The 27925-nt window shown below is 43.2% G+C and overlaps 1 protein-coding gene across 1 annotated transcript in view; it reads right to left on the bottom strand.

Annotated features, from left to right (window-relative positions):
- Positions 1 to 674: 674 nt before the first annotated feature.
- Positions 675 to 27925, bottom strand: part of LOC310854211 (protein-tyrosine kinase 2-beta-like) — a 27320-nt gene continuing 69 nt past the window's right edge. Inside the window, exons 1-31 of the mRNA XM_083758759.1 lie at positions 27872 to 27925; positions 27376 to 27730; positions 24120 to 24298; positions 22692 to 22779; positions 22240 to 22319; positions 22075 to 22137; positions 20414 to 20468; positions 20081 to 20221; positions 19827 to 19901; positions 19609 to 19710; positions 19169 to 19289; positions 18087 to 18123; positions 17359 to 17414; positions 15982 to 16029; positions 15659 to 15750; positions 15348 to 15429; positions 13567 to 13667; positions 12741 to 12850; positions 10476 to 10576; positions 9194 to 9283; positions 8829 to 9033; positions 8083 to 8182; positions 7880 to 7927; positions 7518 to 7622; positions 5392 to 5496; positions 4254 to 4292; positions 4091 to 4115; positions 3711 to 3751; positions 2379 to 2513; positions 2180 to 2260; positions 675 to 1179 (exon numbers count right to left, since the gene is read on the bottom strand). The exon at positions 27872 to 27925 is cut by the window's right edge and continues 69 nt beyond it. Of these exons, the coding sequence (XP_083614885.1) occupies positions 958 to 1179; positions 2180 to 2260; positions 2379 to 2513; positions 3711 to 3751; positions 4091 to 4115; positions 4254 to 4292; positions 5392 to 5496; positions 7518 to 7622; positions 7880 to 7927; positions 8083 to 8182; positions 8829 to 9033; positions 9194 to 9283; positions 10476 to 10576; positions 12741 to 12850; positions 13567 to 13667; positions 15348 to 15429; positions 15659 to 15750; positions 15982 to 16029; positions 17359 to 17414; positions 18087 to 18123; positions 19169 to 19289; positions 19609 to 19710; positions 19827 to 19901; positions 20081 to 20221; positions 20414 to 20468; positions 22075 to 22137; positions 22240 to 22319; positions 22692 to 22779; positions 24120 to 24298; positions 27376 to 27567 (2919 nt within the window). The 5' untranslated portion in view covers positions 27568 to 27730; positions 27872 to 27925 and the 3' untranslated portion in view covers positions 675 to 957. The remainder of the gene's footprint in view (positions 1180 to 2179; positions 2261 to 2378; positions 2514 to 3710; positions 3752 to 4090; positions 4116 to 4253; positions 4293 to 5391; positions 5497 to 7517; positions 7623 to 7879; positions 7928 to 8082; positions 8183 to 8828; positions 9034 to 9193; positions 9284 to 10475; positions 10577 to 12740; positions 12851 to 13566; positions 13668 to 15347; positions 15430 to 15658; positions 15751 to 15981; positions 16030 to 17358; positions 17415 to 18086; positions 18124 to 19168; positions 19290 to 19608; positions 19711 to 19826; positions 19902 to 20080; positions 20222 to 20413; positions 20469 to 22074; positions 22138 to 22239; positions 22320 to 22691; positions 22780 to 24119; positions 24299 to 27375; positions 27731 to 27871) is intronic.

The following is a 27925-nucleotide window of genomic DNA, read 5'->3' as shown; positions in this document are numbered from 1 at the left end:
AAGAGAGAACGAGAAGAGAGAGAATGGTCTTTGTTATGAAAAAAAGGTGCCTGAAGACTAAAGATCCTTTAGGTCCAGCTGTCATTTTGTAGTCATTTAAAGACTAATGGCACTCAACTTAACTATTTAATTCAACCCTATATTTAGCTGACTGGAGACCTACGTAGTACAGGGCTCCATACTTGCTCCCCTACCTTTTCCCTCTACACCAAACCTCTTCACCAAAACACAACTGATCTACAAGCTCACAATGTGACATAATGCAACACAATTGTGAGCTTGTAGATCAGATTTTTCGTGTGAATGTTTGTTTGCCTATTAATGCTAAATGTTCACCTATCATCACACTTGCCCAGAGTAGGCATGTATGCTTGGGTTCATGTGGTTAAAACAGAATAATGCTGCGGTAGGGGAAATGAAGGGAACACACTTTAATAGCAACACGCAATCACAGGCAATTAAATTACTTTCAGAGCGTCTATTTGTGCTTACTGTGGGTTAGTCCAGCACAAGCGTGTTTTTCATGAGCGCACCCATGACTAGACCACACATCATGTCCACAAAGGCAAACAAAAAAGAAAAATCACACCTGTGTGAACTGAGTGGTGCAACTCCTCTACCCCCCCCCCCCCCCCTCTCTCCTCTCTCTCTTTCTCTCTCTCTCATTAGCAGGCAACAGTGCAGCACTAATACTATCTCTCTCTCTGGCACAACAGCGCCCCTACTGGTACCCTATAGTCATATACTGGTGCTCATGGCCACATAGGCGCATAGGCGCACGCATAGGCGGACACGGACAAAGCTGTTCCTTGGAGTGGTTGCACCACTCAAAAAGTCCAGACCATATTCACACAGCAGCCATGTTGAAACCTCAACGAGTTCGTGTCCTCTCCCCCTGAGTATGACGTAACACCCGGGGCAAAATGGCCGCCACCGTGTGAGCAGGGTCATTACCGGTCATTCCCCTGGCTTACTGGGCGTGGCCAGGTTGGCCCTGACGCGTGCTTGGTCCACGGAATCCAGGAGGTTCTTGGAGTCCAGGGCGAGGCTGTGGGCGGCCGCCAGCATCTGCCTTTGGCACTCGTCCTTCAGGGAGGTCACAGAGTTCTGTTGGGCCAGTCGCATCTTGCTGATCAGCTCCGACAGGTCCTTGTTCAGCAGCCGCTGGGTTCCCTCAATCTAGCGAGAGAGAGAGAGAGAGAGAGAGAGAGACAACAGGGAACCATTACTAATTGGTTTCTTTCCTCTGGGTTTGTTTTTGGAAAGATGGAACGTGTTTTGAGGAGACCTCAAGAAAAATGAAAAAAATTCCATTAATTAGAACAAATATTTAAGAAGTAGTGAAAATAGCCGATTTACAAGCTCACAACACAGCGCGAAGCGACGCGTTGTGAGCTTACAGATCTGCTATTTTCACTGGTTTCGATCTGGTCCCGGGGAGACATAAAATTTCTCTTTTGGGTCACTCACGGGCTAAAACGTTTGGGAACCACTGCTGTACACTACTGTATATGAAGCAAAACAGAAAACAACGTATTGTCCCCCTTTTTCTAATGCCCACCCACCCCCAGATCTTTTGACCAACACAGCGCTTCTGAGCCTAATTCACCACAGTGTCCTCTGGTGTAAAGCAGTGTTGTTTTTGGCAGCAAATTTCAATTTTAGTTTAGTCATTAAACCTCATTTAGTTTTTGTCATATTTTAGTCACCTGGAATGTCTTAGTGTTAGTCTAGTTTTAGTCGACTAAATACCATACGAGTTTAGTCGACTAAATCTGCAGTTGATTTAGTCGTAAAGAAACTAGGTGCATTTACTTAACCCATTTTGGGGCGGGATCCCTCTTTTGGTGTTTTAAGCATTATTTTATAATTTAGCGATCGAAAAATAGCAGATCTACAAGCTCATAGCGCGGCACTCGGTGCCGCGCTATGAGCTTGTAGGTCTGCTATTTTTTTTAAATCGTACAAATGTGCTGCAAATCTTTGAATTTATATTCTTTCAGAGCGAACATTTTCAACTCAAAACTTTGCTTCTGGGTGTCCTGGAACAACATATTTTCAAATGGGGGTCGGCGGCCAAATACAGATAATTCTGGGGTCCTTGGCATGAAAAAGGTTGAGCACCACTGACACAGAAACATGAGTTTTTCAAGGACAGAGTAGGAGGAGCCTAGTGTACCTCTGTCTTGGCGGAGCTGTGCAGAGAGGGCAGGATCTCATCCACGCTTTCTATCAGACTACGAAGAGTCAAACCCACCTCCTGGTAGAGAGAGAGAGAGAGAGAGAGAGAGGGTGAGAGAGTGTGTGTGTGAGAGAGAGAGACGCACACACATGCGCGCGCAGCTGCGCAAACGCACACACAGAATATATAGCCTTACTTTGACAGCATGGGGGTACTGGGAGGCTGTGATGGTGTTGACCTGGTTCTTCAGATGGACCACCCCCCTGACCAACGCCATGACGCCGCTGTACACCAGGTCACCTGACCTGTCCAGCTCCGCCGTGGGCAGCGGCTGCAATGCAACAACACGCCACAGCTGCTTGTCAATCAGCCCAGCAACTCCTCCTAACCCATTAACCCATGTGTTTTAAGCATTATGTTATGCTTTAGCATAACATGTTGTTCCACCCTGGAAGTTGAACAACGTATTATTTTCAGATGGGGGTCGGCGGCTAATTACATTTTTTGGGGTCCTTGACATGAAATAGTTTGAGAATCAGTGATATAGAAACATTAATTTAGAAGCCATTTTGGAGAATCTGGTCTCAGTCCTGAATGGGTTTAAGACCCGAGACCTATAAGACCAGAGCTATACATTGACATAACAACGCGTCATCAGAGCGGAGGGAGGGGCGTCAGCTGCGACTCCGCGGCTCCGCCCACCCCCCGGGGTAAGATTTGTGATTTGTGATTTGCTCTCGTTCACTGCAATGCAATTTGCGGCATTTTCAAAACAATATTGCGCAGAGTAGCGATTATCTAACGTATTTGCAATGCCATACGTTGAAAGATCTGTTGCCCGCGGACAAGGCACGTTACCTCCGCAAGTTAGATATTATCGGCATAGGTGTTTGCCGTATGTGATTAAGGATTGGAAAAAGTTGCATTGGCAGCCATAGAAAATTCTGCCCGGGGTAAAACACCGGATGTGATGTTTTTGGGCGTTCCTGTCTTGTTAAAAAACCGGCTGTGACGTTTTTGGGCGTTCCTGTCTTGTTTCGTGTCAGTGTATATAAGTGTTGACCAGGAAGACCAGGAACTGAACCTCTTCCAGCTGTGTTATCCTAAGACCGGTTCTCAGGTCTGGTCCTGGTTCTCCAGACATGCTTACTGTATCACACTTGTGATGATGGGACCACATCGGCAGCGATGCCAAAACGACGTGTATGCCAGTGGTTCCCAAACTTTTTCATGTCAAGGACCCCCAAATTGACACTAATAAGCCCGCAGACCCCCATTTGAAAGGACAAACTGGACCCCCAGTTTGACATGCATTAGTCTACGGACCCCCCCATTTAATGGCATTTCTATCTCTGGGACCCCCAATTTATATTGTAAAATCAATGTTAATTGAACACTGAGAGTGTACAAATGGAACCAAATGTGTCATTTGTACACTCTCAGAGTTACAGACCCATAAGGGTCCATTTGGGACCACACTTTGGGAACCACTGGTGTAATGCTGCAATGGAATGGGCAGGTGGTATACCTGTGGGACTGTGGGGGGCTTAGGGGGCTTCTCTGGAGGACCTGAGACAGACAGACAGACAGACAGACAGACAGACAGACAGACAGACAGACAGACAGACAGACAGACAGACAGACAGACAGACAGACAGACAGACAGACAGACAGACAGACAGACAGACAGACAGACAGACAGACAGACAGACAGACAGACAAACAGACAGACAGACAGACAGACAGAATTGGGAGAGAGGAATTGGGAGAAGATAAAATGGTTGTACCATCCAAAACAGACTATTTAATTCTCTTTTAGATTTTGTTTTATTACGTCTCATGTACAATCCAGTAAGTATAGGGAGCCTATACAGTACAGCTGTTTATGGACTCACTATATCTACTCACCATGTTCCTGTTTCTTTTCAGGGGGCTGCAGACAGAACCAGGAGAGCCGAATACAAATACATAAAAAATGATAGAAATATTAAACATTGCCATGTTTAATATTGAATTTACTTCAACATTCATTTAACATCAACCAAGTCACATTATTATGCAGACAGCATACCTTGATGATATCTGAATCCTCCTGTTGCATAATGGGATCCTGCAGAGAAGCACAATGCCAAAAGACAGGGTTAAAGAACCACACCGGTGGTGTGATTATGTTTAGTTCATTTAGTTTATGTATTCATGACTCGCGTTATACATTACCACTGACCATTTTTACAAAGAACACTGTAGTTAGATTCTCTAGGTCTAAGAAACCAATGAAGGATTCTATTCACATTTTCAACACAAAGACTTGAAATAGCTTGAGATAGATACACAAGGAATGATGACATGATGAAACGGTAAACCATACAGACACCTCCCTGACAATATCGCAGAGACAGTTTGTTTATTTTTGGACCACAATTCTTATATGAGGCGATTTAAGATGACCCCATGTTATTCTCCATAGAGAAAACAAGTGACGGCAGGACTTCGGCGCTCTATAATTCTAATAGTATAATGCATTACAAACACATCATCAACCAGCACTGGACCTATATCTGTATTATTTAGCCGAGGGCTTGTTGTGCCGCTCCAGCGCTGCGGATTCATTTCACTGCGAGTCTCGACTCGAGTGTGTGCGCTGTGCACACAAGTTTGTAATTATTGGTAATGTTTTAACAATAAACGTATTAAGACGGTCGATCTATATATATTTATATTTACAGTATGTGTTAAATATTATCTGGTTGTGTTTGTTGGATCTGAGCTGACCACCCAAGGTTCTCCGATAAAAGAGAGGTTTCTGTGATGCCAAAATACTTTGAACTTATATCAGTTTATTCTCCATTAATCCATGAGCCATGGTTTGTTTGTCAAGTATGCATAGCTGGGTTGGCATAGACTCGGTGAGCTGCATGTGGCCTGTGTGACTGTGAAGGCTGGAAACTGAGTGAGGGGCTGTGAAGTGAGTTGCTGCTTATATAGGGCACACCCGGACTGTGATTGGCTAATGAGTTAAGTGGTATCACGGCAAACACATGTGTGTCATTATGGGAAATGGAAATGTCCACCAGAGGCTGCCATTTGGACAGCATGGAGTCAGATAATTCACAACAGTATTGCTGAAGCTGTGAATAGAAAAGTAGTTGTATATTGCTGCGGGCAGCACGCTCTCTTTAACGTGTATGCGTTTCTATGTGACTTCTCACCAGCTGTCTCTCTTCGTGTTCCAGCCATTCTTTGTCTCGCTGCATCTCGTGTCTCTGTCTCCGCAGGGTCTCCTCCACGCTCTCCCGCTCGCCCTCCTCTCTCCCCTGCACGACAGCACACATTCTTATTGATTCAAGCTTTTCATCCAGTGGTCCGGGGACCACCAGTGATGCGGTCCCCAGCTAAATGATGGAAAGTTGGCAACCAAATGGACCCTTCTAGATCTTTAACTCTTGAGAGTGTAAAATGAAACCAAATGGACCTCTCCAGAGATCAATTATTGTTAAACATCTGAATACTTAATCTACTACAAGTCTACACAATTTGAGAATGTAGAAGAATTGTAATTTTGATCAACGTTTGCCTGTTATATCTCTTAACCCACTAATGGCCAAGTTGCCAACCTTAATAACATCTTATTGTGCCTTAGGCCAGCTTTGGCTGACTTTTTGAATGACAATAGAATAATGTGCGATATGACCACAATGTCACGAAATATCTCATTTTAAAGCTGCACATCTCTAGTTTACACCGAAAAACAAAATATGTTCCTAGCATGTTCCTTCGTTTACTTATAAGCACTTTAGTACACCTTGGTTTGACTTATCACTGAAACCAAGGTCTACTAAAAAGCTTATAAGTAAACGATGGAACAAGCTATAATCATAATTATTTTTTCATTGTAAAGTAGTGACTTGGAGCTATAAAATGAGACATTTCGTGACATTGTGGTCATATCTCACATTTTTCGATTGCCATTCAAAAAGTCGCCAAATCTGGCCAATGCTGGCCAATGCCCCATTTCTTAATTCGTCATTTTAATGCAATAAGAGGGATCAGCGATCTAAATACAATACATCACGTTGTACTTTCGATTTCAAAGTAATACCCATAAGTTCCACTTGATGGCAGGAACGTTCCATTATTCTGATTTTGACAAAAGTGTTAAATCTGGCTAAATCACTTCCTGTCAAACGAGGTAAACAAAGGAAGCTAATTTGACCCCTAGCTTATAGCTTGTCCGTCCGGATTGCTAAACTAACATTAGCTTTGTCATAACTTAGTCAGATTAAGCTTAAAAACGGCCAGGAACATCCCAAAATATCACATTTTTTGCCGCGGATCACATAGAGACGGCGCGCGTGCACGATAGTGCACGATCGCGCGGGTTTCGGCCGGTTTTTGGTAGATTACATACAAATAATTAAAAAAATGTCAAACAATTGCAATATTTTGTTATAAAAAGACGTACTGACAGGGCAGTACGTCTACTACGCAGATAACGTCATTGGCTTGGAGGGATTTGTTGATTTACTACGTCAATTAACATGGCAGTCTATGGGCTTGACGTAGTCTTGGCCATCAAGGAGTTAATGATACCAACATCAATAAAGCATGGAATTGGACAACATCTTATTCAACGACGACAAAATATTCTAAGACAAGTTTTGAGTCTGAGAGGTTAACTAAAAGTCATCAAATATTGGTCCGTGGCTCAAATGCTGAATAAATAATGGGCCTTGGTATGAAAAAGGTTGAAAACCACTGGATTAAAATAATACATTAATAATCATTATTATTATTATCATCATCATAATGATATTTATTCTGTAGCACCTTTTAAAATGGTCACAACGTGCTTTCTTTGAATAAACAACGGATGGGGGGATAAAATATCAATAGAATCTGATGAAAATGGTCCAAAAGAGTGGTGAATTAATCGTGAAAGCAGCATCAGGGTTCTGTGAGAACTGGACAAGAAAGAATTACACATAGTATCTCAGGTACTACACGTCATTTCTTTCTTGTAGAAAAGAGAGCCCTTGGTTGTACGACTGTACAACAGTTATACTTTCAGAGCTAAAGATTTTAACTCAAATCTTTGCATCTGGGAGGTCCCTGGAACTACATATTTTCAGATGGGTGTCGGCGGCCAAATACAGATAATTCTGGGGGTCCTTGACATGAAAATGGTAGAGCACCACTTACATAGAAACATAGGTTTTTCAGAAAACTGTCAGGATTTGGAAGACTATTTTCTTGGCCTCAGGTCTAAATTGGTTGCAAGTGAGAGCAGTAGAGAGAGTCCCCTCGTGAAGCTTGTGGTGGAACAATGCTGTCTTACCCTGAGGCTCCGCCGGTGTGGTGACAGAGGCAGGGACCTGCTGGTGGCACAGCCAGTGGCACAGCTGGCGAGGGCAGGAGTGCTGGAGCAGAGGGACCCAGGGAGCTGTGCACACGCACACGCACACACACACACACACACACACACACACACACACACACACACACACACACACACACACACACACACACACACAAAACAGTGAAACAAGCAAATACAAACACAGACAGGCACACAAACAAATCGTTTGCATGTGTACGTGTGACATTTGTCCGTGCGTGTGTGTGTGTGTGTGTGTGTGTGTGTGTGTGTGTGTGTGTGTGTGTGTGTGTGTGTGTGTGTGTGATGTGTGTAAAGGGCACCTGGATTCGCATGCCTGGACGAAAGGTGTTGCCTTGTATTCTCGATGGCTATAGGAGATGAGAGAAAAGACAATTACTGCATGGTTGTGCAGTTCAATATTCATATACGTTTGAGTATGTGAGGCAGACTGGAGTGTGTGTGTGTGTGTGTGTGTGTGTGTGTGTGTGTGTGTGTGTGTGTGTGCGTGCGTGCATGCTTGTACCTTCGGTGGAGGCTCAGCCGGTGCACTGTTCATTCTCTGGAGAAGACCTTTGTTTTGCCTCCTATCCACGTCCTGCTCTGCCTCGATTTTATGGAGATCACTATAGACATGACAGAGACACTAGACCGGTGATTCTTTTTCCTTTGAAGGACCCCCAGTTTTATGCATTAGGCGTGCGTGTGTGTGTGTGTGTGTGTGTGTGTGTGTGTGTGTGTGTGTGTGTGTGTGTGTGTGTGCCTGTCAGTGTTGTTTTTGGCAGCAAATTTAGATTTTAGTTTTAGTCATAGTCTTTCGAATAGTTTTCCTTTAGTTTAAGTTACATTTTAGTCACCTGGAATGTGTTAGTGTTAGTCTAGTTTTAGTCGACTAAATGTCATGCGATTTTAGTCGACTAAATCTACAGTTGAATTAGGTGACTAAAACGTATTTTGGTGGGCCTTGATGCCGTTGTAATGGCTGATTTGACACTTTCTGAAAATAGCCGATCTACAAGCTCACAAGGCCGTCGCCCAAGTGTAAAAGGACTTATACTGCATCTGTTGTCCACTATAGTCCCTTCCTAAATTTTTGTCTAGTTTTTATTTAGAAATTGTCAGTATATTTAGTCTTAGTTTTAGTCATCGTAGCTTAGTTTTTATTTAGTTTCCATTTAGTTTTCGTCAATAACAATAATAATTATTCCTCATAGTTTTGGTCGACGGAAACAACACTGGTGTCTGTGTGTCTGTGCGTGTGTACGTGCGTACCTTAGTAAGCAGACCAGCTGGCTGAAGGTGGGTCGGGCTTGTGGGTCGTAGGACCAGCACTGTGTCAGGAGTGGGTACAGGGTAGGGGGGCAGTGCTGGGGTTTGGGCAGGCGGACCCCGGTCTCCAGGTGGTTAATCACCTCTCCGTTCTCCAGCCAGAAGAAGGGCTGCTTGCCCAGCGACAGCACCTCCCAGACACACACGCCTGCAAAGAAGAACACCGACATTCATAACAGCCGCGGTTGAAGAACATCCCTTTATATATATATCCCTTTCACACACACACACACACACACACACACACACACACACACACACACACACACACACACACACACACACACGCATACACACACACGTCTTACCAAACATCCAGACGTCACTAGCAGTGGTGAAACGTCTGAAGTTGATGGATTCGGGAGCCATCCATTTGATAGGTAAACGACTGATGGAGGCTGAGGGAGAGACCACAGGAACCATTAAACATCAGCACAACAACACCTTGCTCTACAGTATGTGTCCTTACAGAGCCTTCAAAACAGCCACTACAGATGCTAAATAAATAAATAGGCTATATGCTCTTCCTCCTTCCGGGCCACTTACTTCCCTCACAGGTGTAACTGATGATACTATTAGGCTTTGTTCCATTTAGTGTGCAATGGTTCTCAAACTTTTTAATTTCAAGGACCGCCATAACTCTTAGAGTGCATAAATGGAACCAAATGGACCCTTACGGGTCAATAGTGTTCCATTTATACACACCCGTACGGGGCAAAGTGTTTGTTTCATAAAACTCCACCGTCGACATGTTATGAGCTACTTCTAATAATACTTATATAATGAGCGATTATTATTATATTATTATTATAAGTGTCTAAGTTTGGAAGCACTCGTTATCAGTAAAGCAACCTCCTGCTGCCTCCTGCATTACATGCAGATTCTAAACAGGTGGTACACACGGGCTGTTGTGTGATAGTCAACGAGCACTTCAAAACTCCAGCCTTTAGGAAAAAAAAATCATCTGCAAGGAAGGTCTTGACAGGGAGTAGCTCATAACATGTCTACAGTGGATTTGTATTAAACAAACACATTGCAGATAGAAAGAGGGAGGATAATTCAAGCTTTCCGTACAGCTGCAATGTTGGTGAATTTGACGTTATTTAATACAATTAGATAGGACTGTTTTGTTTGGATGAATGGGCTGTCTATGGGAAGTTGCACCTAGGTAGCACCTTGCTGGCAAGATGGCAGCATCAATAGCAGCACACTGACTCTTCTGTTTGACCAGAATGGAACAGAGCCTTCATTAGCATCATCGGTGACACCTGTGAATAAAGTAGGGAAGGGGCCCAAGTTCTTTCCAAAAAGGCGCATAGAGCCCATTCAACTTGCTCTTGTATAGCTTTGAGGCAAAGTAACCCCAAAGTAACCCCCAAAATCACACAATTAAAATTACGAAAGTGGAGCTGCATGGAAGAATTCCAATAGATCACCATACAAATGAAGAGAACATGTTCAAGTGTATGTGTGTGTGTGTGTGTGTGTGTGTGTGTGTGTGTGTGTGTGTGTGTCTGTGTGACACACGCACATGCACGTGCGTGCTATTTCTGCGTGTGAATGTATATGTGCATGTGGGTGGGTATGCACCTTTGTAATAATCCTCCTCCTCAATGTACCGAGACAGACCAAAGTCGCCCAGCTTCACACAGTCAGGAGCAGCCACCAAGATGTTTCTCACCGCAATGTCCCTAAAAGACAGGGAGGGATGGAGAGAGCAAGACAATGGTGAAAAGGTCCAATGTCCCTAAAGGACAGGGAGGGATGGAGAGAGCAAGACAATGGTGAAAAGGTCCAATGTCCCTAAAGGACAGGGAGGGATGGAGAGAGCAAGACAATGGTGAAAAGGTCCAATGTCCCTAAAAGACAGGGAGGGATGGAGAGAGCAAGACAATGGTGAAAAGGTCCAATGTCCCTAAAGGACAGGGAGGGATGGAGAGAGCAAGACAATGGTGAAAAGGTCCAATGTCCCTAAAGGACAGGGAGGGATGGAGAGAGCAAGACAATGGTGAAAAGGTCCAATGGATTATGTCCCTAAAGGACAGGGAGGGATGGAGAGAGCAAGACAATGGTGAAAAAAGGTCCCTGTGTTGCAATGGCTCTCGTTCGATATTTACAAAACATACAGACAGACTTAAAGCCTCACTTTCTAACTTTTGTTTAATGAATAAAATGTACCGTAATTGTGTCTAATCTGTATAGAGTATGTTAATACAATTATAACATACAATTGTTATAATTGTAGATTCAATTCATCCCCTGAGCAAGCAGGCAGGCTCTATATTAGCTTAATTGTAAAGATGTCAGCACTTTAAAATCACTTCAAATCCGGGGTAGAAGAGGGAAGTTACATAGTGCTGCTTTAACCACTTTCATTTTCACTATACACAGTGAAAACATGTGCATGAATAGACAAAATAGCTCATTTAGGGCATTCATTTACAAAACAACATACAAAGTATGGATACAAGGTTTTATCTTTTACTTTTTTTTTTTTTTTTTTTTTTTTTTCCTTACTTACTGTCTCGCTGATATGTTCATTCGCAACTACTGTGTATTTTCACTTCAATTCAAACTTTATCAGCGGACTCAGGTCCATAGAGAAACATACAAGGGATGAACATAAAATAAACACAAAGGTAAGCATAAAAAGAAAATCAAATAAATACATAACTTAACCCACGCATGCATTTTAGTCTTCATGAACAGCTCACTGAGGGGCTTGAGAGTACGAGTGACACAATGATGCTGTTTTCACATACATCCAGCCTTTGCATAAACTTGAACATTACATTTCTTAGGAGTGCTTTAAAAGTCCTCGCTCCGGCAGTGACAAACATGTGACCCCCTCTGGGTTGTTTAAGGAGTATTCTCATTGCATAATTAAATGCACCTTGCAACCTTTGTATCCTAATTATTTTTATAACATGGCCACAGGTGCACACTGCACAATATAAAGTGCTGTGCAATAGGCCTTGAACAACAACACTTTCACTTTAGCAGACTGAACTTACGAGCAATAGTGTTTGGTTGAGCATACGACTTTCACCATTGTAAATATCATCATCATTATCATCACCACCAGCAGTAATTTATGCATGTATGGAAGTGGAAGTGGTTTTGTGTGTGGTGAACAATCCGAAAGTTCACAGAGAAGATTGTGTGCACATCTCAATGCCTATATTTAGGCCTGGTGCTGGATGTCAGGCATCAAAGGCAAACATCAAGGAAGAGAAAGAACATCCGCACACTAGTTTCTGAGCTCAGAGACTTACTTTATGTGAGATGGAGGATGACTGATTTAAGCAGTCACACCTGGCCCGAGTCAAACTAGAACTGGACTCAGAGCTGCAGGGTGTGGCTGCGCACCTGTTGTGCATCATGGACTTGATCAAGGCACAACAGGATAAATCAGTCATCTCCACAGACACTCAAGAGAGAGAGCCTCTTTGTCCGGACAGTGGAGAGCTATCGCCTCTCCTGTGTATTAATATTATTGTGAATTATTCCCTGAACTGAGAGGAATAAACCAGTCTACTTAAGGAAGCTGCGCTGTGTTGTGTCCTTCCTTGTCCTGGGTGGTGACTAGTCAGTCACATTTTATTTAGAGGCAACAAATTGCAATGTTTCGACCTACACGGTCTTCATCAGGCAACGAGACATCCCCCTATGAGAATAGGTACCATGATACCTTTCAGAAAAAGACATAGCAGCAATGTGACACAAGTTTGTGCGTGCATTTTTGTATGCACCTTTTGTAACAATCCTTTCCTTCTCAATGTTACGAGACAGACCAAAGTCATCCAGCTCACGCACACGTGTGTTATGTGCGTGTGTGTGTGTGCGTGCACATACCTGTGCACCATATTGAGTCCCTCCAGGTAAGCCATTGCCTTGCAGATCTGGAGACAGTAGAGGACTAAAGTGCTGTTGGACAGTACGTACTTCTGAAGATATGCACCCAGCTGTCATGAGACACAACACAACACCGTGCTTTAATAGCTTGTCTTGAACCCTTTACAAAACAGTCAAATGGACCTGACTCTGCACTGGGTCTTATCTTTTTTCTCATAAACATAAAATCTCTTATCGCCAAAAATAGCCAATCTACAAGCTCACAACACATCGCAATGCCACGTATTGTGAGCTTGTAGATCTGCTTTAAAATCTTATTTTTTTGTTTTATTTTTTAGATTGAATGTTCCCCCAGAAGAGGGATGCTAGGGTTCAAGTGGTCCGACTGTCATTAGACCCGACAACCTATCTCAAACCCTAACCTAATCCTAACCGCAAGCACGGTATAGCAACGCATGTCCGACCGCATGTCCGACCGTTGTTTCCGCATGTCGGTCCCTTGGTGCATGTGTCTAATCTGCGTGTGCATCCTGGTTAATGTACATACCTGGATCTGACCAATACAACTGAGACTTGACTTACAATAATGTCACACTACTTTTGTCCATTTATTTATTTATGAGCTCACTTAACACAGTCACATACCCATAAACTTGGTGTCTATTTATACTATATGGACAGTTTGGACATGGACATACACACACTAACACAGGTCCAATGCTGAGAATATTATTGCATAATCGCGCACACACACACACACACACACACACACACACACACACACACACACACACACACACACACAGTCACACACACTCGTACCAACCTCTCCATGTTCGTAGAGCTCCATAACAATCCAGACGGGATCGGCTTCGATGACGCCGACGAGACGCACAATGTGGGGATGCCGCAAAGTCTTCATCAGGACTGGAAGAGACGAAACGGCTGAAGTGAGCGAGCGAAGGGCATTTTACAGCAGTAGAATCGCTGCAGAATCCATTTTAAGGCGAGAGCCCTGTATGCAGATTCAAACACACTGCCTTATGTGCTACAGCAAACAATCTTTACAATTTCATTAGGTACCGTAGGTTCAAGACCAAAGTAGTAGTTGTTGTCGTGAATTAGCAAGCTGGACATTTGGACTGAATGTTCACGTTATCCTCGTGTTGCGGCAACGTTTTTGCCGAAGTTATGATTTTTGTGGTTTCTCATAAGTGCACGTCCGTTGTACAGTACCTTCAAATTCCACGAAAAGTCTGGGAGGAAAAAATGGGGACGCGTCCTGGACGGGGTATCTGGACGTAAAAACAAATCCATCCATGCTGTACATTCTATCATAATGAGTCAGTGTCATGTAGTAATGCTATACAAGCTATCACCAGTAATACGCCTTAAAGGCGATTAAAAGCGACCGCTGAGACACTCTACCGGAATATTGCCAAGAATGGGGTGAAATGAAATCAGTAATTAAATAATATTAATAATATAATATCTACAACATTTCTCTTAGCAAAATACAAGCACACCGATGAAGCCGGTCGATTTGATATAATATGGCTCAAGTGCGTGCCGTCCAAACTGTGCGAGGAGTAGCGTTTCCAAGAAAAGGTTACTCTAGAAAGAATAATAAAGTGTTACAAGTAATAATAATCTAGTTGCCCCATCATAATGAGTCAGTGTCATGTAGTAATGCTATACAATAGGCTATCATAATGAGTCAGTGTCATGTAGTAATGCTATACAACAGGCAATCATAATGAGTCAGTGTCATGTAGTAATGCTATACAACAGGCAATCATAATGAGTCAGTGTCATGTAGTAATGCTATACAACAGGCAATCATAATGAGTCAGTGTCATGTAGTAATGCTATACAAAAGGCTATCATAATGAGTCAGTGTCATGTAGTAATGCTATACAACAGGCAATCATAATGAGTCAGTGTCATGTAGTAATGCTATACAAAAGGCTATCATAATTAGTCAGTGTCATGTAGTAATGCTAGGCTATCATAATGAGTCAGTGTCATGTAGTAATGCTATACAAAAGGCTATCATAATTAGTCAGTGTCATGTAGTAATGCTATACAACAGGCAATCATAATGAGTCAGTGTCATGTAGTAATGCTATACAACAGGCTATCATAATTAGTCAGTGTCATGTAGTAATGCTAGGCTATCATAATGAGTCAGTGTCATGTAGTAATGCTATACAACAGGCAATCATAATGAGTCAGTGTCATGTAGTAATGCTATACAACAGGCAATCATAATGAGTCAGTGTCATGTAGTAATGCTAGGCTATCATAATGAGTCAGTGTCATGTAGTAATGCTATACAAAAGGCTATCATAATGAGTCAGTGTCATGTAGTAATGCTATACAAAAAGCTATCATAATGAGTCAGTGTCATGTAGTAATGCTATACAAAAGGCTATCATAATGAGTCAGTGTCATGTAGTAATGCTATACAAAAGGCTATCATAATGAGTCAGTGTCATGTAGTAATGCTAGGCTATCATAATGAGTCAGTGTCATGTAGTAATGCTATACAATAGGCTATCATAATGAGTTAGTGTGGATGCCGTGCTGAACGAATCGCTGACTCACCTGCTTCGCTCAAGAATTTCTCTTTGACGTCGGCGGAACAGTCCTTGCAGGTTTTCACAGCCACGCAAATCCTTTCCCCTGTCTACACACACACACACGTACACACACACACACACACACACACACACACACACACACACACACACACACACATGCATGCACGCACACAAGCATGCACGCAAACACAGGGACAGTATATAAGCTTATGACCTACTCTTATACATGCACAAATTCTACTGAATGGGATGTACAAATAATATGGGATTTGAATTGACTCTGTGTATGAGATGGTTTGATATCTTCAGACTCACCGGGCTTTTGTAAACCCCATCATGCACTTCTCCGAAACATCCCTCACCCAGGATACGGCCCAGCACGATGTCATCTCTAGACAGGCTGTGCTCTGAGCACGCGCACGCACACACGCACACGCACACACACACACACACACACACACACACACACACACACACACACACACACACACACACACACACACACACACACACACACACACACACACACACACACACACACACACACACACACATTTTTAAAAACATGTGTTCACATAAAGACTATACTTTGGATAATTAAGAGAGTTTGGGATGACATTTCCCAGTCAAACACTCACCATCAGACTTATTCATGAGCTCGGAGATCTCAACATAAATATCCGAACCTGGTGTTCATGACAAAAAGAAAAAAAGATAAAACATACAGTTCACATCTCAATTGCTCCCAAATTAAGACAATGGATGTTCTTATTGAATGTTGCTTCTCTGTTAATTACACCAACATTAATATATCATTCTAAAACGGGTAGTCCCAATACTTCATTCTGATTGGCTGGTTACCGTCACGTGACCGGTGTAAATTTCACCGATAACCCACTGCTTCAATCACTTTGTATCAAACTGCAGCCTTGTAGCTGAACTAGGGAAGGGGAGCGCTTGATTGCTCTACAAACGCATGCCGTGCGGGCGTCCAAGCACCGCCCGGCTCATATGACTGTGAATGTGTGGCTCCAGGCAGCCCCGTAAATACATCAAGCGCTATTCTCCCGTCACATAGGCTACTATGCGAGCAAAACCCGTTTTGGTGTAAGTAGAAGACCCTCCGCTTCGCGTCGGGTCTTCGTACGCTCCCAGGCAGTGTAAAATACCCGGTAACCTGAGACCTCTCGTGGCTTATTGCTTAAATGAGAAACCCCAATTCATACAGTAGTGCACGTTGTCATGGTGCACGGCCACACGATTTCATATTGCAGCAATTTCTATGAGTAGCACTGCACACCTATGTGGAAAGTTATAATGCTATTGTGGAATTACATTTTCATGTTTACATTATCATTTCAATATAATCCCTTATATACATAACAGTACTGTACAGTGTTGATTTCGACTACCTTTTTTCACTGACGAAAACTAAATGGAAAATAACCTACGATGACTAAAACTAAGACAAAATATATTGACAATTTCGTCAACAAATAAAAACTAGACTAAAACTGTTAGGAAGGGACTAGTGGACAAGATATCCAGTATAAGTCATTTTACACTTGGTTGCATGCTGAAAATAGCAGATCTACAAGCTTGTAGATCTGCTATTGTAGATCTACAAGCTTGTAGATCTGCTATTTTCAGCAAGTGTAAAATCAGCCATTACGACAGCATCAAGGCCCGCCAAAATACATTTTAGTCGACTAAATCAACTGTTGATTTAGTCTAAAATCTTATGATATTAAAAACTAGACTAACACTAAAACATTCCAGGTGACTAAAATGTTACTGAGACTAAATGGAAACTATTCAAAAGACTATGACTAAAACTAAAATCAAAATTTGCTGCCAAAAACAACACTGGTTCTGGAAAATTCCATATACTGTTGAGGTACAATGTCTTCCCCTGGTCTGAAATGTCGACAGAGCACATGCAGCAGCCCATCCTCCCATTATAGGCTGAGAACCATGGAACTGTAGATCAGTCGGGGAGATATTACTGCACTTACCCATGTAACTAGGATGTCTCCTGACATCACTGCAGCTATCTTTGTCTTTCACATCTCTGGTAGAGTGAGAGCAGATGGAACAGACAGACAGACACTTTTCATTTATATATACCAGTGGGAAGGGATGAAACGTCGCACGCACACACACGCACACACACGCACACACACACACACACACACACACACACACACACACACACACACACACACACACACACACACACACACACACACACACACACACACACACACACACACACACACAGGAGGCCTACTGGTAACAAGACCACTCGCCCCGTTTCTGTTTTCCTCCCAGAATTTTCCCCAGTGAGGGGTGGGAGAGGCTGGACAGCAGACGGCTGGACTTTGAATTTCTCTAACTATAAACTTTCATGACAGCAGAACAGCCTAAGTACAAATATAATTTATGAAAAGCTACTACAGTGAAGTCTGTTCACAGAAGTTGTTGTAGGATATGTGGGGATTATCTGACGAGGTACCATTTGAGGGGGCAAAACCTTACATATACTAAATAATACTAAATTGTTTATAGGTTCAATATAAGTCAAATAATATAGCCTTTGTACAGGAGTATCTTTTTATATTTTTCCAAAAAGAATACAAACAGCCAATAGCATATTACAAAGTTATCCCCCTCACTGGGGAAAGTTCCGGGAGGAAAAACGGGCAAGCACCGGGGCGAGTAGTCCAGTATTCGGCCTACTCACCCACTTGGGATATCCGGCAGGCTGAAAACCTCTCTCTCTGTAAAATCCACAAAACATTGTCCACAAACTGTGTCACACAAAGGGCTACAAAATACTATCACACAGTCTGCAGGCAGCTTGAAGGGAAAGTTTGCATTTTCACAATACATCACGCTTAAAAGGGGCGAGCGGATGGGCACGGGTATTTGTATTTTGATTGTATTGGTATTTTTTGTGTTGCAACCACTCCTACAACCAGCAATGTCCGTGCGTATCTAGGTAGCCTGTGCGTATCTATGTATCAGTGGTCATGAGCACGAGTAACAGACGCCAGAAACAGAGAGGGATAGTGATGTGCCTGCTGCCTGCTAATGAGAGAGAGAGAGAGAGAGATGGGGGGGTGGGGGTGGGGGGGGGAAATGCACCACTCAGTTCACACGGGTGTGAAGCACTTTGAACTGCACTGAATTGTGCTATATAAATAAAGCTTGAGTGATTGATTGATTGATTGATTGATTGAGCAGTGTCTGTTGCGGGCGCACAGATATGCTCATATATGGACTGGACCTGACCCTGCCGCCGCAAATCGGCACATCACATGAACACCAGTGGGTGTGTGTGTGTGCTGTCAGTGGCCATTTTCATGCCAATTCAAAAACATCTTTCAGCTTGACAAAAACTGTTATTATAAGAACCTGAAAGATTTAGTGCCGTGATTTTTGTACTTTTTCTGTTTTGTATATACATGTGTCTATGGAGTTAACATTGCTCTAATAGGCCTGGACTGTTAGCTCAACCGTCTGGGCACCTAGGCTGCTAAGGCTAAGCCACCCTGACGGCGTGCCACAGGTTTGAGTCCCTGTCCCGATCCCCCCACAAATCTTTGAATATATATTCTTTCAGAGTGAATGTCTTTAACTCAAATCTTTGCTTCTGGGAGGGTCCCTGGAACAACATATTTTCAGATGGGGGTCGGTGGCCAATTACATATATCTTTGGGGGTCATTGACATGAAATAGTTTGAGAACCACTGACATAGAAACATAGGTTTTTCAGAAAACTGTCAGGATTTAGAAGGTATTTATAGAATCGAGCTCAGGTACCTTCGCTGGGCCTGCTGATGAGTGAGGTGTTGTCCGAGCCCGTTTCCAGGCGACAGTAGCCATCAATCAGGTCGGCCATGTTCTCCGCCACGTACAGGGAGGTGGTGGTCACTGACAGAGGCTGTGTGTGTGTGCGGAGGGGACAGGGTCAATAAATCTGTTACTGTACATACGTGTGTGTGTGTGTGTGTGTGTGTGTGTGTGTGTGTGTGTGTGTGTGTGTGTGTGTGTTGTTTGGACTCAAGCACTGAGACACATGATGTTTCGAGTGTGTGGGATATCAAAAGCAACTGAAAAATATTTGTGCACTTGATAATGTATTTTATAAATGTGGACTCAAATAAAGAAATTGAAGTGTGTGTGTGTGTGTGTGTGTGTGTGTGTGTGTGTGTGTGTGTGTGTGTGTGTGTGTGTGTGTGTGCGTGTGCGCCTGCGTTCACCTGGCTGGCTCCTTCAATTTCCACACTAAGCAGTGCTCGGCCATCATCCTGAGCGGAGCAGTGGATTCTCCGAACCTGAGAAAAGCTAGCCAGGCAGATGGGCTGAGGAGGGGAGTGACACAGAGAACTGTGACTTTGTGTTGGTCAGGATGGAATGCGTGTGTGCGCGCGTGTGTGCGTATGTGTACGCGCACAAATGCATGCACAAATGAGCTCACCGTTGAGTTCTTGTCAGCCTGTTGCCTGATGCCCTCAGGACCGATGACCAAGTCTATTGCAAGACTCCAACTTTGCTGTAAACACACACATACACGCGCACACACAGACACACACACACACGCGCACACACACACGAAAAATGCAGGAGATGTGGCAACACTGTGGCAGTGGTTTGTTGTGTGGACCTCACATTCACAACAAGCACGCACACAAGCACTCACACACGCACGCACACACTCACGCACATACTCACCACCAGCTGGCAGGTGAAGCTCTCCTGGGTATAGCTGTGACACTGTCCCAAGGTTGTGAAAAACCTATCCATGCACTGGTCCTCCTTCATGGTGCAGTAACCCTGGAACGTCTGCTGGATCAGCTTACGAAGCTGCTTGGACTAACGCGCGCACGCACACCACGCACACACGCACGCATGCACACAAACATGCGCGCGCGCACGCAGACACACACAACAATCATTGAAAAGTCTGACATAAAAGTGTATCTATGACATTCATGCCGGGTGAATTTTGATAGCTCAGGTACACCGTACGATATGGTGGAGTTTTGTGGCATTTAATTTCCATACCTTCATACTGTCTATCAGGTCTCTGGGAAAGAACAGGTCCAGCCCCACGTCTCTCCTGGTGACCAGAACAGACCAGATGACACAAACCGTCAGCAGGTTCACCATTTTTCTAAAATAGCAGACCTACAAGCTGATAGTGCGGCACTATGAGCTTTTATGTCTGCTATTTTTCAATAGCTGAAGTATAACATAATCCTACAAACACCAAAAGGGGTTCCCGCCCAAAATGGGTTAAGTAAAAATATCAATACTGCAAATGTTCGGAATTCAAAATGTACATGAATAAAAGTAGAAAGGTATTGGCATCTAAATTGACTTAAAATATTATGCAGAATGTTTTCAAATCTTTTGAAACTAGCCGTAGTGTAGATCGGCTATGTTCAAATGGCCGAAATGTGTATAGAGTTGAAGTAGTTAATGTAGGCTATGTTTTGTAATAAGATCACAGTCTACAAAGTAACTAGTAACTAAAGTTTTCAAATAACTGTGGTGCAGTAAATATATATATATTTACCTCTGAAGATGTAATGGAGTACAAGCAAAGTATTGGAAACTGGAAATACTCAAGTAAAGTACAAATACCTCAACATGTTTTTTGCTTAAAGGTTAAATCACTATATTGTGATAGTAATCATTGCTATAGAGCAGTGGTTTTCAACTGATTATGAACCAGGGACCACCACCCTGACTGAGAATCAACCTGGGGACCATTGTTGTGTTGGGAGGGGGGATATGGGTGTGGTGTGGGGGAAAGAAATTTACCTTCCATATTAAACTCATGTTGCTGTTCATTGTAACTTATTCTATGAGTAAACAGACACTTGCGATTGATTATGGGCACATTTCCTTATAATGGTGACTCAACCAGGCAATCCGGTACGATTTCCCATGAGATTCTAACTCACTTTTCTGTGGAAGTTCTTGACATCCGACTTCCCAGTAACAACATCGACACGTCATCATTTGTCACCAGATCATTTACTGCATTGTTTCTCAACTTTCTCTAACCCTAACCCAATACAATAAATTCAAATACGAATCTTCACTTTCCTACATTACTAAATGCATGGTCAGGGACCACATGCAACACCTTCACGGACCACCAGTGGTCCACGGACCACCTGTTGAAAACCCCTGCTATAGAGTGTTTGTTCCGTGTCTCTCCACCTCTTTAATAAACAGGTAAGTGACAGAATTCCAGTCAATCCGGAGAAAGTAGCCATTCATCAGCTTAAATGTGTGTTCCAGTTGCAATGTTGTCTGCTCATTGCGTTGTGTCATCTTGTTTAATCTGTATCCTGCCTGAGTTCCATGTCCTGATTGGATCAAATTGGTATCGCAACCTTTAATAAAAAGCTGGAGAGACAGAGACATGCTGGAGACTCCTGTTACTGAACAAACGCTCTGGATAGCAATGAGTGCCATGACAAAATAGAGCTTTTTAACACTTATTTTAACCAAAGAAAATAACATACTCTTTTATTATTATCAGCTTGCCCTTTCATATCATCTGATAACAAAAGATGAAGTACTCCAGGTAGCATCAAGGGGAACTGAATGAGATATGAGAAGCTTACCCAACACACTGTTCCCACCCAGGCAGCTGTATAAGTAATAATAATGTCCTGTTTGGGCCAAAGGCAACAACATGGAATGCTTACTCTAACTGTTCAAAGTTGGATTTCTTCTCCAGTCCATTTGTATTCATGTCTTTGCAGAACCTCCTGTGGACACAAATGTAAAAGCACATGATATCTAATATGTTATTCCCTTGTGTGTGTGCGTGCGTGCATGCATGTGTTCGTGCGTGCGTGCGTTTACAATACCTGATTTCCAGGCAGCCTAATTGCAGAGCCATCCCATCACTAACTTTCGAGGCGTAGTGCTGCATGTAGTCACTACGCACCTACACACACACACAAACACACACAAACACGCACGCACACACACGCACGCACGCACGCACACAAGCACGCACGCACGCACGCACGCACGCATGCACGCACGCACGCACGCACACACACACATACACACACACACACACACACACACACACACACACACGCGCGCGCACACACACACACACACACACCGGGTAAATATAAGAAACATTGCACATAATGTGAAAAGGTTTAGGTAATATTAATGTTCATTGTTCTCTCTGCAAGACACACGCACACGCGCACATGCACACACACACACACACACACACACACACACACACACACACACACACGCACACACACACACACACACACACACACACACACACGCTGACCTGTTGGTAGAAGTAGAGCATGGTGGTTCTGTCGTCTTTGAAGCTCTCCATGAAATCTTTTGGGATGTAGCGGATCCTCAAGTCATATCTGGAAACACGGCGACACACAGTTAGCCTTATCTGGATGTTTAACAGGAGTACACCCTGGAGACATGGACCCACCAGAGTCCATTTGGTTCCATTTGAGACATAAACATCTACCTATAAATGCACCAAGTCTCTGTCTGTCTGTCTGTGTGTCTGTGTGTGTGTGTGTGTGTGTGTGTGTGTGTGTGTGTGTGTGTGTGTGTGTGTGTGTGTGTGTGTGTGTGTATACTGTTGTAATCCACGTAACTCGAGAACCATTTTCCCCACCGACTTCAAATTCGAAACACGCGTTCCACACCCCCACAGGGAGTGCTGTGCCCGGTGTCGAGTCGGTCGGACCCACGGTTATCCAGAACCGCCCCAGAAAGGCCTCTACCCAGGCTCTGGACAGGGCCCCTGCCCAGGGTCCATATATGCAGCTGGCCTGTTCTGACATCATTCTGACGTCTGAAGACTCCATATTTAGGCATGTCTGACAAAGAACTCCACATATGGGTATAAAAGAGACACAGACATAATATCTGGGTGGGGCATCCATTTCCAACTTGCATCGTTCAAAGTAGGCCAGTGCCCAACCGGCACCGCTCTAGTGATTTTTAAAGGAAGGGTAAGTGATATTTTTTGGTTAAAAGTAAAACCAAAAGTAAAAGTAAAAAGGTTAAATCACCATATTCTGATCATCGCTATAGTGTTTGTTCAGTAACAGTAACAGGGTTGTTACTGTCTCTCCAGCTCTTAATAAACAGAAAATACACTTTCATGTATAGCTGACAAAATTGCAGCCAATCAGGAGAAAGTAGCTTAATTGCTATAGTATTCCAGTTCCAATTTTGTCTGCTCATTTATTTGTGTCATCATTTCCAATTTCACTTGTTTAATCTGTATCCGGACTGCGTTCTCTATCCTGATCGCCGGTATTCCAACCTGAAAATGCATTTTCTGTTTAATAGAAAGCTGGAGAGACATATGGATGGAGACTCCTGTTTACTGAACAAACATATAACATAACAGTGAGTACAGTGAGTACTATCACAATATAGGGCCTTTAAACGCTTCTTTTAACCAACGGAAATCGCCTACCCTACCTTTAACTTTACCGTTGTTTGTTGTGCCCTCTTAACTTTAACTCGACACCGAGGAGAGTTTCTACAAGTTTCTGCAATTTTTCCAAAAATAGCAGACCTACAAGCTCGTAGCGCGGCACTCGGTGCCGTGCTACGAGCTTGTAGATCTGCTATTTTTCAATAGTTAAACTATAACATATTCCTTAAAACCACCAAAAGGGGTTCCCGCCCCCAGAATGGATTAACATGAAGATATAAAACAGCCATATAAACACACCTCCACTCAGCCTCCAGGTGCTGCTGCTCGTATCGCCGTGTGAGTTCCAGCACGGAGAGCTGTGGGTGGAGCCAGTGGATCTCGCAGGACTTGAGGTGGTTGAGGAGCAGGCCGTAGCAGAGCGCGTGCTCTATAGCGGGTCCCACACAGCCACTGGTCAGCACCGCCTCGATGACATGCTGGTGGTGGCGCAAGAAGGACAGGGGGTGGTTTTACAATAGACCTGAGGACGATTCTACAAAATGCCTTCTAAAACCTGACAGTTTTCTGAAAAACCCTATGTTTCTATGTGTCAGTGGTTCTCAAACATTTTCATGTCAAGGACCCCCAAATATATATGTAATTGGCTAGCCGACCCCCCGTTTGAAAATATGTTGTTCCAGGGACCCCTCCCTAGTCCCTAGAAGCAAAGATTTGAGTTAAAATGTTCACTCTGTAATAATATATATTCAAAGATTTGAGTTAAAATGTTCACTCTGTAATAATATATATTCAAAGATTTGAGGCACATTTGCACAAGTTCATAGTAGTTCTCTAACCCGATAATTGTAGTGGAATAAATGTACAATATTTCGATTTAGAGATGTAGTGGAGTAGAAGTAAAAGTGCTGGAAATCGGAAATACTCCAAGTAAAGTACAAATATACCTCAAACTTTTACCTAAGTATTACTTGAGTAAATGTACTTAGTTACTTTCCAACACTGGCAAGAGGGGGTGGAGCAGCAAAGAAGGAAACAGGGCTAAGGTTAATGAGGTCGTAGCTGAGTGGGTGCAGTGAAGTGCCATTGAGCAAGACACTTAACTCCTAACAGCTCTGCACACACATTTGAACATCTGAGCAGGCTGGGTAAATGCAGACATTTACCCTCCAGCTCAGTAAATAAATAGTTACGTTATGGACGGGTTAAATAAGCTGTCAGGGTTATATGGTTGTGGGCATAAGAACAGCGGAACAGTTCAGTAGAGGGAAGTATTGTAAGGTTAATTAGTACATAATATAATAGACCACACTCTGTGTGTAGAACAGAACACCTGTAGAATAAAATAGACAATGGAGGGAATCACATAACATATAATAGAATTGAATTAGAGAGAGAGAGAGAGAGAGAGAGAGAGAGAGAGAGAGAGAGAGAGAGAGAGAGAGAGAGAGAGAGAGAGATAGAGAGAGAGCAGAATACACCAAATAGAATAGAGAATAAAGTACTGTATAATATATTATAATATAATAAAGCAGACAAGAGAGTAGCAGAAAAAAGTAAAACAAGTGAGAATAGAGGAGAGGAGAGGGAAGCTAAATGACTTCAACTGTATATTTGATTGTAAGTGTATGAATACTGGTCTAACTCCTTTAGTTGTGCAGTGTCCCTGGATCCACCATTCTTCATAGAAGAGAATGAGATGAGGAATCTGTTACAGTAAAGACACAGAACTGCAGGAAAGGTCCGGTCCTTGTTTATGCAGCTACTATCAAGTTATTGTGTGCTGATAAACTGTCAATGTTTTTACTGATATTTTTTCAACCATGTAAAGTTCCAGCTTGTTATACATCTGCTTCAATTGTTCCAGTACAAACTTATACCTAATTACTTGCGCAAGCAGAGCGCGCAAGTAATAATTTCGCCCGGTCTTCGTTCACCGTGACAGCCAACCCGCCATTTGATGTGTATGCAAAAAAAACAGCAAATCTGTGCCTGGTTTGCTGGGACCAGATCACATAAATGACCATATGTCTTATGTCATCATTTAGAGCTAGTCATACGTATACTATATACATAATCAGTAAAATAAAATAGCAAATTGTGCCTGATCTGCTGGGACCAGAGTACGTGGTGTGTATATGTATGACTAGCTCTCAATGATGACGTAAGAAATATGGTCATTTATGTAATCTGGTCCCAGCAAACCAGGCACAAATCTGCTGTTTTATTTGCATACGCATCAAGTGGCGGGTTGGCTGGCACGGTTTTTGACGCAAAGTAACCACAGTATACCGCTAATCAACTTACAACTACATACTCTATATAGTATATGTATGTCTTACGTCATAATTTAGAGCTAGTCATACGTATACTATTATACATAATCAGTCAAATAAAATAGCAAATTGTGCCTTATTTGCTGGGACCAGAGTACATGACAGTTTACAGCGGTCGAAAGTACTTGCGCGCTCTGCTTGTGCACTAGTTGGCCATTTATGGCCTACTAGTATGCAACAAGCAAGTATGCACTCGACAGAGTGCAGTTCTTGTTCTACCTACGCACGTCCTGTCTACTCATTTTAATCATAATATTATTCCATCAAGGTTGCAAGACAAATTCATAGAGCTGGGATTCAACAAGTGTCACTGGACTAGCATTGGGGGGCCCCAGGTTGCACTGTCGCCTCAGCTTCATTCACTGCATGCTAACAACAGTACTTCTCATTCTGACTCAGCTAAAATCTTCACATTTGCAGATTGTGACGTCTCATCTCCTACAATGATGAAACAGCTTACAGAGCAGAAGTCCCCAGAGTTGGTGTGTTCACATTCACAACAACGTAACCCTAAACATATCCACAACCAAGGAGATGCATGTGAACTTCCACAGAAACAAACTGAAAACAAACACATGAAATGCTCAGCTGATGACAGGAAGGAGCATAATAAGGTAGTGAAAGCAGCAATAAAAACCATTGGCCAGGCATAAGCATCTCTAATATTTATAACACCTGCAGCTTTAGTCTGAAAATTGATAACTCAGTCTGTAGAGCACTGGCCTTTGTACCTCATTTCTAGGTACAACAAGGTCGCAGGTTCGATACCGGGCACCCAACCCAGCGTATGAGTACACTGATTGGGCAAGTTGTGCAGAGATATTGGGAATTACTTGATAGCCGTTACCTCGGGTACTGCCCATAAGTCCGACATCCCGTTAGTACAAACAACGTGGCCGGTTACGACTGAGGTTAAGGTTAGCGACCTACGTGGCCGGTTAAGACCGAGGTTAGGGTTTGCGATAGTGTTAGTAATCGGTCAGACTAACGGGAGGTCAGAACAATGACATGTTATACCGTTACCTCAGACATTCCATCTCACAGGGGTCTAGCACAGTGAAAAAATGGATTGGATAGATATCCTCATTCTCGGTCAATAGCGACAATAAGGCAGTCCACCCTACTTACTTACTTGCACCTGACACTTGTGTTACATTTATTTTGTTGTCGTTTGTCTTTTTTTGGTTTTTGCGCAGAGAAGAGTAAAGAGTCGACATTACCCTGACAGTCCATCCCTCTTGACAGCGGACCAGTTTGAAGTTCTTGCCCATGGAGCTGTTGCTAAGGAAACACACTTTGATGATCTTGGCGGGGACAACGAAATCCCTCATGACACCGGCCGTGGTGGGAGACGAGGGGTCACTGCTGGTAGACATGCTGCGCCAGTACAGAGTGCTGGTGTCCCCCGACATCTCTCTCTCTCTCTCTCTCTCTCTCTCTCTCTCTCTCTCACACACACACACACACACACACACACTCAACACACACTCAATATGAACACGTACTCAGACATGCATTCACATGCACACACGCACGCATTGCACTGAATGGATATCAGCAAGCATGCACAAACACCTTGCTCAGTCAACGAAAGGAAGAAAAAAAAAGCCACATAACAACAATGTTACCTTCATGTGATTTGATAACAGTTGTAACCCACTGTGTTTGATCTGCAAGATGCTTCCAATTTCTGCTTCGAATTCACCACGTACTCACCTCTCTCACACAAAAGTCCAGCGGACAGCACGAGAAATATACGCCAAAGAAACA

The sequence above is a fragment of the Protomyctophum parallelum genome, assembly GCF_964188405.1.
Source record: "Protomyctophum parallelum genome assembly, chromosome: 23".
Lineage (NCBI taxonomy): Eukaryota > Metazoa > Chordata > Actinopteri > Myctophiformes > Myctophidae > Protomyctophum > Protomyctophum parallelum.
This window is presented reverse-complemented; position numbering and strand designations above follow the sequence as displayed.